Source organism: Rhea pennata, chromosome 9 (assembly GCF_028389875.1).
Source record: "Rhea pennata isolate bPtePen1 chromosome 9, bPtePen1.pri, whole genome shotgun sequence".
Taxonomy (NCBI): domain Eukaryota; kingdom Metazoa; phylum Chordata; class Aves; order Rheiformes; family Rheidae; genus Rhea; species Rhea pennata.
Genome location: NC_084671.1, coordinates 23,597,859 through 23,610,612, shown reverse-complemented (window position 1 = coordinate 23,610,612; position 12,754 = coordinate 23,597,859). Strand labels below are relative to the sequence as shown.

Genomic DNA, 12,754 nt, shown 5'->3' with positions numbered 1-12,754 from the left:
ATATTACATTTCTATATTCCTTCTTCTACTCTCTCTCAGCATCAGAAGGACTAGAAAAATGCTTGCAAACTCATTCCAGAATCTCTCTCTACTCCACTCCACGAACTCTCCAATATATCCCAAATACATGATGTGCAGAGCTATTTTTGCCATTCTGGATGCCATACAGAGAGAATGGAACTTAGGCTATTACAACCAAAAATAGAATGCTATATTAAATATCAATACTCAAGAGTTAAGTAAAAAAAAAGGAAAAAAAAATAAGAACTAGAAAAGGGTAGCTACAAAAGCATCATTTGCAAGATTTCCTACAGGATTAATATCTAAATAATCTCTAAATGCGCTGCCTACCTCTTTTGAAAAAAGAGACTCCAGAGGAAAACCAAACGTAAAATTGGTCCAAAACCCAAGATCAAATACAAAGTGGAATTAACAATCAGATACCAGATACGTGTAGTCATATATTATGCAATATATTATACTCTTCCAGTGCAATGCTGAGAAAGAGTAACCACAGAGCAGTTAGAGCTTTAGAGACATATCACATCTGAAATTCAAAGGTGTCAGACAATCAATGATGTTTGAGGACAAGATTATAAAAGCCTAACTAAAATTTAAAGTAAGGAAAATAAAGTACTTCTTTCTCTATTTTTACCAAAGGCAGTAAGGAACTATTTAAAAATAGACACCATGAAGTCACCCATAACGAATGTCCCACCACTATTAGTTGTATGTCTTGATAGCTACAAACCGTTATCGATTATTCCACTCTCTAGGAAATTTCAGAGATACTCCCAAAATGTACTGGTTCCTCAAGCACTAAGTAGTGCGAATACCAGACACTTCATTCAGACTTGTGGAGCTGGAGTATTTGGTGTTTTGAAATAAATGCTGCTTTTACTTACAGAAATCAACAGAATAGGAATACAATATTTAAGTTGAGGAGAATGTTATTTTTGTTCAACAGGCTCCTGGTCTATGGCTACAGATTCTATCAACACCAGTAATGCAATTACATAATTTGCACAGTTATGTAAAAGACCCATCAAAAAGGTAATTTACCTACAGTTTTGGATCTGTATGGCGCATTTTTTTTTCCTAGAGTAGAACAGTATCTCTCAAAAATAGAATTATTACAATGGTAATTGGTATTTAAATTGCTTGGATTTGCAAACTTACTAAAACAAACAAATCTGCAGAACATATAATTATCTGTCTATATTGATTTTACTAGTTTATTATAAGCGTAAAAAAGTATTATGCTATTTTTCAGTAGACAGCTGCCATGAACACATCAAAGAGTTAGGTTCAGTTAGCAGAGAAGCACGTTGTCTCATCCAGTATTTTTTTTTTAAAAAAAAGTCCTAATTTAATCCCTGAGCAACAGCCCCATGAAGTAGATAAGGCAGATTACCTAACCTCTAGTTTTCGTTCAACCACGAATTGATTTTATACATGTGCATAACATCTTTAAAATTTTACTGCTTTGTAAATTATGAAATTAATTTGCTGAAATCTAATCTACGGCTAGAGCAAGAAGACATAATACTACTCTCTGACAGCTGAATCAAATAAGATAGTTTACTGCACTTGTCCATACAGAGAGTATACTGGCCATCTGACACAGCTGGCAACTTAAAGAGAGAGAGAGACACATCATGACTTTGAGATTTTCACTTTGGCCAAAAATTTGAATTACTGTTCTGAAATAGCCTACCTGCACAGGCAAACAATATGGCTGAAATAGCTAGAGAGCCCACGCTAGAGCTCTTATGAGCAGGTTATCCCAAGGGCAGAGGGTAGGAAGAGCAAGTATATTACATGAGTAAATATTTACCTTCACTACAGTAAACATGTGTGCCACAAATCAAATGAACCAGCAGTATAAAAATAAATGCTGAGGTAAGCCAAAGAGGAGGAAGAGATGAAAATAAAACACCAATGTGCTAGCTCAGGGTAGGTCCCATCCATATGAAAGTTTTCCTTCCCCTTCTTTTTTCTTTAGTCCCCCTTTCCAGAAGTACATGAGTAAAGAAAACTAATAGCATATGAAACCACAAAGTCTTCAGTTATAAACCATTTGTCAATCCAAGCTTCTGAAATAACTCTTCTGTAAGAATGCAAAACAGCAAACTACTTCCTAACCCTAAGTAAAAGCTGGTATTCAAGGAGCACCCGAGTGGCAGTGCCTAGGACGGGCTGCCAGCAGCGAGACCCAGCCGGCTCTCAGCTCTCCTTCCCTGCTGGTCTCAAGTCCCAAAGCACGCACTGCAACACTAAAGAGCATTTCAGAATGACCTGGAGAATTAGCTGTTTAATATTCCTCCAGTATTCACAAAAAACTAGATTACCATGGAGCACAAAGCCACTGCTCATTTTTAAATTTCCAATTTCTATAAATAAAACAAATTTTCCAGGGGAAAATGTCTCATAATTGAACAAGATGCATTAGGATCTCTTCAATTATTTTACATCTTTTACTTCAGAGTCTTTTCCATTTCAGTTATGAGGTATATATCCCACGTGAACAGGAAGACATCCTGTCCAAGCTTTAAAAATCTCTTTCTTACAAATCTGTGCTTTTTCTCCCTCTCATAAAACAACATTGAGGGTAAATCCAGCATTTTAGTCTAAGTACTGGAAAAACTTTTTAAACTTTTTTTTATAGCAAAAATGGAAAAACCATTTTTACTATAACTAATTACACATTCAATTTCTAGGGAAAATTCTGATTTTCTTAAAAAGCTGTATTTCCAAATGTGTCAGGCAATTGCTAGAAAGTATTCTCCACAAAGTATCGAACTAAATATTTTCATGACAGCATTATGCTACTACTGCATGGTAGGAAATACCACGACGATATATTATACATAAACTGTGGCACTGCAGTAGAAAAGTACAAGTTTGTATTTGAAACGAATTTTGTTTTGTGGAAGAAATATTTTAAATGATGATTAGATTTTTGAGAAGTTCAGTTCAACCCATACTGAAATTTTTTGGGGCTTTATTTAACATATATATATTACAAATTTAATATGCTAGAGAATAAGGAAAATATGTAACTGTGTACTTATTTTTTAAAAATAGTGAAGAAGTGTGGGAAAAGTAATTATTCTCCCCCCTCAAATATTTTCCATCATGAAAGAAAGATGCTTTTACCACAAAATTAATCAACACTGAAATATACTATGCTGGTCAGTCTTGAAAATTCGCTACTGTTATCTGATAAAAGCACACCTTTGGATGAAACAGCAACAGTGAAGTAGAAATTTTAATAATAATAGTTATTGTTATTATTATTGTAAAGGTAGAGAAACAGAACTATTTTATACCAGGTTAACCCCCGATTAGACAGGGTTATTTAAAAAATTTTTTCTCCTTTTTCCCTTTTCTTAAGGAGTTGCATTTGTGCTTTATGTGCAGGGAGTTCTATTTCTGTTCAACTGTCAGCCATAGAACTGATCTTTTCAGTAACAGAGAATGCTTTTCCAACTGAGCTGGAAAGTTACATTGCAGAAAGGATCAGAATAATAAAAAGAGGCAGTGAAAGAGAGAAACAGATGCTTATATATTAAGACACGGGTATGCAGAGATTTTCCGTTTTTTAATAATGGATATTGCTCAGACTCTTGCCATCTCAAAGTCCAATTACTTAGACTCGAAGTTACTCAATCAGTTATCTCAAAGTTACTCCAATGATTTCTATTGACTGGACAGGAACAGACCATGAATTCAAGGTGTTCAGTCAGAGGTGGACCCTCAAACACATGATGATTGCTCTGTAAGATTTTTATCAAACTTTATCAAACCAGTAAGCACTCAGAGAACCCAAGATAAACTGCTACCAGCACGGTCACCTTGATGGAGATCTTAGCTTGCCAATGAAACAAGTAATTCCTGAAATAACTCTCTATTGAGATTTAGGGACAGACATCTGGAGCATCCAGATTCATCAGCAGGGCTCCTTTGTGAATAACCAAGATTACAGTGGCCAGCACTACCATACTCAGCTCAGTCTTGCAAAAGTCCATATTTAACTCTCCTCGCATTTAACCTACTACAGTGAAGATGGATTGCTTTCTTTTCTCTTCCAAGCAGAATGTATTGCTTCCTACCTGACACAGGAGAAACAGCTCTACAGGCTTCATGAATACAGTCTGTTGTCAAAGCGGCCTCACATAAATGGAGATAAGGGATTAAAGGCCACCAGGAAACAAATTATACACAATAGCTTTCAGCTACAGCATCAAGACATAGGCACATGATACTGAACAGCTATGCACAATGGAATGAAGCTGGCCTATTCCCTAATATAGAGATGTAAGAAAAAAAAAAAAAAAAAAGATGACACAAAAGAGCACAGATTTCAAGGCTGAACCACATCTCCAGAAACTAACAACAAGGTTGAGGTGAAGGAGGCAGCGCTATGTCTCATCTCAGACTATGTCTCCTCTCCTGACAGATGCCTTTAACAGAGAAAGAAGAAGAGCAGCAGCAAACGAAAGTACTCTTAGCTTTGTGCTAGCGCTCTGTGATGACCCAGGAAACAGAATAGGATGAGACAAAAGTGTACACATTGCATAGGTCTGAATAATATCTGTTTTGGCAAGACAGAAAAAGTATCAGGGAAAGATACTACAGTTTGCTGTGAAAGACCTCGAACACGCCACATCCTGGCAGGTAGGCAGGAGATGCTGATCCTAAAGAGGACAACGATAAAGATGACAATCAATCAGGATACAGCTCTCCCTGCCTTTAATGCAACAGGGCCAAATTTGGATGAAAATGGATACAGACAGGCTGGTAATGCTATACTTGGAAAAGATCATAACTAACTCCTGCACTTGGCTTTTGTTTCAGATGAGTGGAAGAGAGCTCTAGATGAAGAGTTTGGTATTAAGGGAGAAAGGACTACAGCCTGAAAAGGACAGTGGTTTCACAACAGTAAAACCAAAGCAGAAATTTAAAGAAAGAAGATGACACAACTTCTTTGGAAAGCACCTATACCTACATTTTTACTGTTCACTATCAGACCCTATATGAATGCCAAAACAGTTAAACAGTACTGGGAGAGAATCTGAGGAGGACATCACAGCCTACTTCAAAAGCTATTTTTCTTGGTTTTCAAGAAAGTTTTCTGGGTATTTGTTGTGTTTTTTTTTTCTTTTCAGTATTGCCCTCTATGCTGTGGTGCTGATCTGATCAGGAAAGACGTAATCTAAACAGTAAATACCCCTCCATACTAGTCAGCAGGTGGGATGCATCTGTGCATAGGCTGAACCTTAAGGTAATTTTCAGCGAAGCTATCAAATTTACCAGAGAAGCAAATGACTGACACAAGATGCCGATCCTGAAAAACAGGACCTGAAGCAGCAAATCACCTTATCTAAAGGAAACTGCAGTAGCGCAGGAACTTCTCATCACACCTTCCTGCAGGTTGAACAAAAGGCAAGAGAGGGTGCAAGTATATCCTCTATTGATACCCACAGAAACACAAAGTTATTCGGTTTCAGTAACAACACAGCCGCTCTGCTCTGTGAACATTCACATGGACTAGCAAAGACAGAACAACTGTAGAATAGTAAAATCACTACAATGGACACAAATACCGGAAAGTTGTATGGCTATGAGCTGGTCACTAAAGAGTGTAAAGTTCCAAAACAAATTATTTTAAGTATCATATCAGCTGCCAGTGGTACAAAAATACAAAATCTACTAATTTGAAACACACCAGTTGTAAGGTACTTAAAACATATCCTTTATAATAGTGTAGAAAGTATAAATAATTCCTAATTAGTTCAAATAGTTATAATCTTCATAATTTTTAAAAAATTTCCATTATTCTTTAGCCACTGCTAAGTCCCAGCTGTACCTTTTCTGCCTTTTTGTCAGAGATATCTTGCTTTTCTAGAACTGCCATACTTTCCTTCAGGTTCTTCACTATGTCTGCAGGAGACTTGTGGGACTTGCCGAAGGGGAATGGCATGATTGCGAGCAACAGGTCTTCCTTCTACACCTCCTGCTTCACCTAGAAAAGGAGGAGGGAAAAAAAAAAAAAAAAAGAGCACGTCAAAAATAATAGCATAATACCAGCATAGTAATGTACATGAAGATCAAGAGAATGCAGCAAAGGCATTCATAAAAAGAATAGCCACCCTTGAAAGTTAAACTAGAAATTATCATCACAAAATTAAAAGCTATCTGTGTTTCTGATTCTTATAAAATACAAAATATAGAGTTTAAGGACTCACATTAAGGTCATCATCCTGTTTCACAGCAATCAATGAAAAAGTATATTAATAATACCCAGAGCCATAGTACTGTATAAACAACATGCAGGCAAGACCAACGTGGATGAAATATTCAAATTTACGCTAGCAAGCAAAATACTTTCTTATATTCAGTCTTTGGTATACAAGTCCGTACATCTCAGTTGATCTTCAGTGATTGTTCAGACACAGGCTTTTACCTGTATTCATTCTACAATAAGTGTAAAGGAGGCAGCAAAGTCTTCCCCTTAGTGCAAGAGCTAAGAGAATGATGCCGATGAGCCTCCAGACAGCAATCTATTCCTACACCAAAACACTTCTTACATTCTGGTTTTTTTGTGTCAATACTACCATAGCTTAGTACTGAAATATAACTTCCTCTGAAAGCCCCCCCACTCATTTTATGGGGGAATAAATTTTGTTATGAAAAAAGAGGATGTAAATAAAGCACCTAGAGACATTAAAAATCACAGATGTATCTTTTTTCAAAAAGATAAATCTGGTCTTATGGGAGCATTTTTCTTTTCTAAAATGTTTGGCTCTTCAAGCCAAATACAAATTCCTTTGTATATTTAAATATACATAAATGCACATATATATGTGCATTTATTTTGATGTAGGAAAAAATATTTTATTAACAAGAATGAGTACACAAAGGTTTTCACTACTAAATATGTACATCCCTATTTAAACAATAACACAAACTTGTTGTAAGTGACCACCATAAAACATACTTCTAGAACTCTAGTCTATATAGAAGAGAACAGGAAATCCTGCATCGAAAATGCTGACAGCGCTAATTCTGCTGGACACAAAAGACAGCTGAAGCTGACAGAACAGAGATTACACTGTCACTACAAAGAAGGGATGTTACCCTCAAAGTGAGTTATTTGCTGCTTTCATACAGTGTCAGTAAGGTTGGTAGCCAATTCCTCCCCCTCCCTGCCCCCCCCAAAAACCCACAGTATATGTTAAAGGTTCATATCTAATACCGAGCACTTTGCTCCACGATTAAAATATTGACTCACTCACTCACTAGCAGTTTCAAAATGCTAAACCTGATCTTTTCCAAGCGTACTACAAAAGAACCAGAAGTATCAATTTGATACGATTTTTGTATTGATTTTTAACACAAACAAGTCAGGCTGGTCCAAGGACAACAGTGTGAAGATGAAGAACAGAAGCAACCAGGATCTTTAGCCAAGAAAATTCTCCTAAATACATATTTCAGGTAACCAAATACAGAGATCACAACCATTTTTTCATATCTAAAATTGACCTACCACAGCTGATGAAAAGTGTAAAGCAGGTAGTTTTTAATCAGCTTACTTTTAAAAGGAAAGATATCAGCATTAAAGAAGCAACAAGACCCTTCACCAGCTATTTTCATTCTTTAACGGATCATACTGGTACTTCTGTGGTTCTGTTTTGTAATACGATAACCATCTAGTTGTATTAGTATCTCTTTCATAATCAGCACTAAAATGAGATAAAAGCACTGACCACTGGTCATTCCTCAGTTAAAGGAATCTCACACCTCAACTTTGTCACATGCGAGTGGGATGTAAACCTGCCTTTAAGAAAAGCGCAACCCTTACTTGATGAAAATTCAATGCCATTTAAAATAATGTTTAAGGAAAGTTATGGTATTTTCACACAGAAAGTTTTGACCTGCAAGAGGCAGATGGGAAAATAAGTACAATTTCCCCAAAACACTGATGGCATATCTTTAGCATCACAGCGACATTTGAAGTGTTCCCTTTATCTCTCACTTTGATTATCATCCCTATGAAATTAAGATGAGCCCTGAAAACCAAGCTGGATTCTTTCAGGCTTGCCTAGGATCACTGATAATAATAGTGTTTAACAACTACTCAAGCAATTCATTCTGAAAGACGGCTAAGCACATGCAACAAAGCAGATTTGCTCAAAAAGCTACTGGTCTTAATTGCTTGGATTGCATGTTAAAACAGAACAAAATCCAGTTCTGGAATCAGAACAGTTCTTAGAATAAATACATTATACGGAATCACAAAATTAAGAAATTACAACAATTTACACACGGAACATCATAAACAACAAGAAAATCTCTCTGCATGCATTTTTGGGGTCTTAACCGTATTACTTCTAAACCAAAAGACTACACGGATAACATCTATAACATATATAAACACAAAACTATGGCAAACAATTGTTCTTAAGGTGGGCTCGATGTCAGAGTTTGCAAAACTAGGTTTCCCTCAATTCCCTAGGTTTTCCTCAATTTCTTCTTCAAAATTAAAAATAGCCTACCACTTTGACTTATTCAGGAAGTTTTCCAGATTCTACCTAAGTCATATAGACATACATACACACAGTATATATTATGTATACACAAATCATGTAAGTTTTATTGCATGCACTACTATATATCTATTGGAAAATAATACATTAATAGCACTTCATTAATGTATGCCTATAGTGAACATCTTTACCAGTTAGGAAATACCAGGAATTTCTCGTAAGCAGTTTACAAAATCAGGTAAGAACTGCCAACTACAGTAAAGAAGGAAATCCATGCCCGTGACGATTAAAGGCAACACTGTGATTCATGGCGTTCTACGCACTGTGTAAAACTGAACAAACGTAGTATTTCTGCTATTTCAACTGTATGACTGGACGGAAAGCAGCAGCACTGTCGGGAACCTCTCTTGAGGCCTCAAGTCTGAAGAGCCTACCAACCCTGAAGCAAAATCGTATTACTGAGGATCTCGTGTCACATTAGATCAAAAAAAGCAGGGGGACAATCCTGTCTCTCAGCAATGTACTTAATGCAGCTCTGAGAACACACACAAACTGTTCCTTTCCTAGCCTACTCCAACTACATCAACAAGCAATCTGCACACAATAGACAAAGCCAACATCTGTGCGCGATCGGAAAGAACGCAGCGACGCACATCTGCAAAGGAAAAAGAAGGAAACAACATCAAATGACACTTTCTGTAGATATTTAAAAAGCAGACCTTACATCGTGTCAAGTGACAATTGTTTCATACCAGTAGCACCTGGTTCCTTATAAATTCCTTATAAAATGTTGACTGTGGCTTTAAAAAGTGACTCCAGGATCTTCCAAGAGTTAAACTACAGCAATTACACAGATGGCTCCGTGCTCTGCTGGGCTTCTTTGTTTTATCTTACGTTCCTAGAAATCTCATTACTTTTATTCATTTCTAATGAGAGGCTATAACAACATTACACCAGAACTCTGGCTTACCTATGGCGTGCATTTTACTTTACCAATACTCAAGCAGGCCAAACCTAACAAAACGCAAGGGCCACAAAGTATTGGCGTTGTAGCCAAATCTAGAATCTGAAATGACTTTATAAATCTAATTGGACTGTGAAACAAAACCACGGCGCACAGCCAGATATCCAGAGTTTTAAGCACAGCTGACACACAGTCACATTGGGACATTTGGACTTTGTGCTGTAGTAGTCCCACTGTTTCAGATAGTATATAGTTTCCAACTACGCCAGTGCAGCATGTATCCACACAGTTTGCTTTATTTATAAGGCTTTTTATTTTTGAATGCACGGACCACAAAATCAATTAATATCCTATTTAAAACTAATATGTGTTTCATATACAACACTGCTTTTTTTAACTAATCAGATAATGCTTGAAAGTATTTCTCTAAGGACAGCCCTATTCCAAAAAACTTGTTCTAAGAACAAATGCAGGAGTATGACACACAATTCCCTCTCTTTTAATCAATTTCAATTCTCTAAAGAACTGATTCACTAGCCTAAAGTACATTCCCTTTTAACCGTAATCTTCTTATTATCTGAAGAGTAAGAAAATGTGCTACCTCTACAATAGTAGAAATCAAAGTGTTCCAGTGAAAAAATTGATTACTTAACAGTGGAAGTTTTTTTTTAAAAAAAAAAATAAACCATATTGTAAATAAGATTCCTACATGACTATTAACAAGAAAAATACTGGTACAAGAAATAGTTTGGTAATCCTCGTTTATGCAACAATGTAATCCACAGACAAATGAATTGCAGACACTGCAGCCTCAGTGGTGCAGTCTTTTAAAGCTGTAACGAAGGGAAAGGAACACTAGCTCTGCAAGCAAAGAAACAACGCAAACTCAGCCTTTCTGCTTGTCAGATACAACTGGCTACTGCGAGGTAGAAGAGCTGCAGCAGTCTTCATTTTCTCCCACAGAAGCAGAATTCACAAAATATCAAACAAATATTCTCATCATTCCTCCTCAGGAGAGCAAATGTTTGTTTTATCCACCTCCAAAATGCTAACTAAATAGCGTAAAAAAAAAAAAAATCCCAATTTTGGGAAACAACCAGGTACAATAAACTCAACTTCCTCTTCTACCAGAGACCTCACCATATAACATGATAGTCTTGCTTTCGCTTCACCTGAAAGAAACAACACCGTATTAAGCCTTCAGCCAGATCTCGTTGACTTGTTTACACACATGGACTTTAGGGTGAACGCTTTTAGGAAGTTGCCAATGAGCAAAGAGAGGGGACAAAAACCCTTTAGCAGCTTTCTGGCTACAACCGCACATATTAAAAGACTTCAGGCCCGGTAAAATTGCACAGAAAACATCCTGTTAGTGTGTACTTAAGAAGAAAACTACCACAGATCAAACAAAAATATCAAACATAATATTAATAAGGTCAAGCAATTAACAGTGAGGTCACCAGAGACGAACGGGCCAATGTAGGAGGCTGCTGCTGCCAAAAGAGACGGAGGTTGCCGCTGCCAGGCGTCCGCCGGTGCCTCTACGTCAGTGCAGCTGACCCGCTCGCGAGCCCGGGCGGCTCGCTAAGCTATTGGAAAAGTCACACGCACAAGGAAAGTAAGCAACCAGAAGTACAGGGAAGGAGGAGAATCGGTCCCTTTTACCAGCGAGCAGCTGCTTAATCAGCTCCTCGATCTCAGAGCCTCACCCGAGGGCACAGGTTCACTGGGCCGAGCCGCGGCTCCCGCACAGCCGCTCTGCAGCGGGTGTTCGCAGCAGGCGGGGGTAGGTCTGAACGCCCACTCAGCTGATTCAGCTCGCTAGAATGACAGAAAACGAGCCCAGCGAAAACAAATGAGGAATAAAAACGATTTCGGAAAGGTGCTTAAGCGGAACCAACGGGAGGCCCTGCTGGGTGCGAGCCCCAGCTAGCACGAGGGTGCAGCCCGGGCGCCGCTGCCGACTCACGTTGTGAAACCACCGCGCGAGGCCAGTCTGCCGCTGGCCAAACGGGCTGCATCTTTCTGAACAGTCATATATTTGTACTAACAGGATAAAAATAAGGTATCCCTGCGCTGCAAAGCGGACCCATCGGACCCTTTTGCTTCAGGTATGTTACACTGACACAGATCATTCGATGTTATTAAAAACGGTAACAACGTAAATCAATTCTCATCAGTTGTTACTGTCACAAGAGACTTAGTTCAGTTAGAAGTAACTACGGTGAAGGCTGGTAAGGATGGTAACAACAGTAATAGATCGAGAAATTACACATTTTTGAGAAGCACTGCTTCCCTCTCAAACATCCACATTAGCAGAAGACTCGCAGCCTTTGAGCAAAGGACCATCTTTTATGCAAGCTACCTTACTTGCTGGAAAAAAAAAAAAAAAAAAAAAGAAAGAAAGAGAAAAATCAAGTGTTTCAAAAACAGAAATGGATATCAAATTAGCTATTTTACCTTCCTGTACAACAGATTATAGAAATTTGATCAGTCACCTTAGTATTTAGCCATAACAAAGTTACTAATGTGCCTTCTTTAAGTATCACTGCTGACAGGGCAGAGCTGCCCTTCCCTGCACAAGCCACGCAGCAGCTGGCACGGACAAGGCAGCACCAGGTACCATTCAGAAGAATCTGAAATACTGCTGTCGACTAATCACTGAAAACCCCCGGTTCGAGCAGGCCTCCTCGAAAGGCATACCACCTCCGACGGCAGAAGGAGCTGACCAAAGGCAGCACTCATTGGCTCCTTAGCTAGTTTATTTAAAGCGGGTACTCACAACCATAACGAAAAAAAGAACCCTGAGCCACATTTTTCTTGCCTACTACAAGCCGTTGTCTGCTATGGCTTCCAGTCCCCTGTCTCCAGATACGTAGTTTTCCGTTAAATGAAAAAAAATTTCTAGAATTAGCATATTGTAACATAATAAGTTTTTTACTTTTTGATCAGCTAAACAGACTGGAACATCTTAGTTTCTCATCAAAATACATGTTTAAATGGCAGAATTTATCAATACAACCTCAAACAGAAAATCTCTCCATCAAACAGGAAATGGGACAGATAAAGAGCATAATCCACACCTCAATCCATTCCAGCATAAACCATATAGTGTAAACATGCCTTTACCTGCAAAAATACGCCATTAACAGAATGGCTACAGTAGTAAACAATAACTACCATCAATGACAGCTGGCAAAATTTAGACATGTACTACATCTCTAAGGCATTTTTGCTA

General features: G+C 37.9%; 1 protein-coding gene across 2 annotated transcripts in view; it reads right to left on the bottom strand.

The window, feature by feature from the left end:
- CAB39 (calcium binding protein 39) overlaps positions 1-12,754 on the bottom strand; it is a 42,244-nt gene that overhangs the window by 15,196 nt on the left and 14,294 nt on the right. For both annotated transcript variants that reach the window (XM_062583099.1, XM_062583098.1), the window contains exon 2: positions 5,873-6,028. In XM_062583099.1, coding sequence (XP_062439083.1) covers positions 5,873-5,986 — 114 coding nt within the window. In that variant the 5' untranslated portion in view covers positions 5,987-6,028. The remainder of the gene's footprint in view (positions 1-5,872; positions 6,029-12,754) is intronic.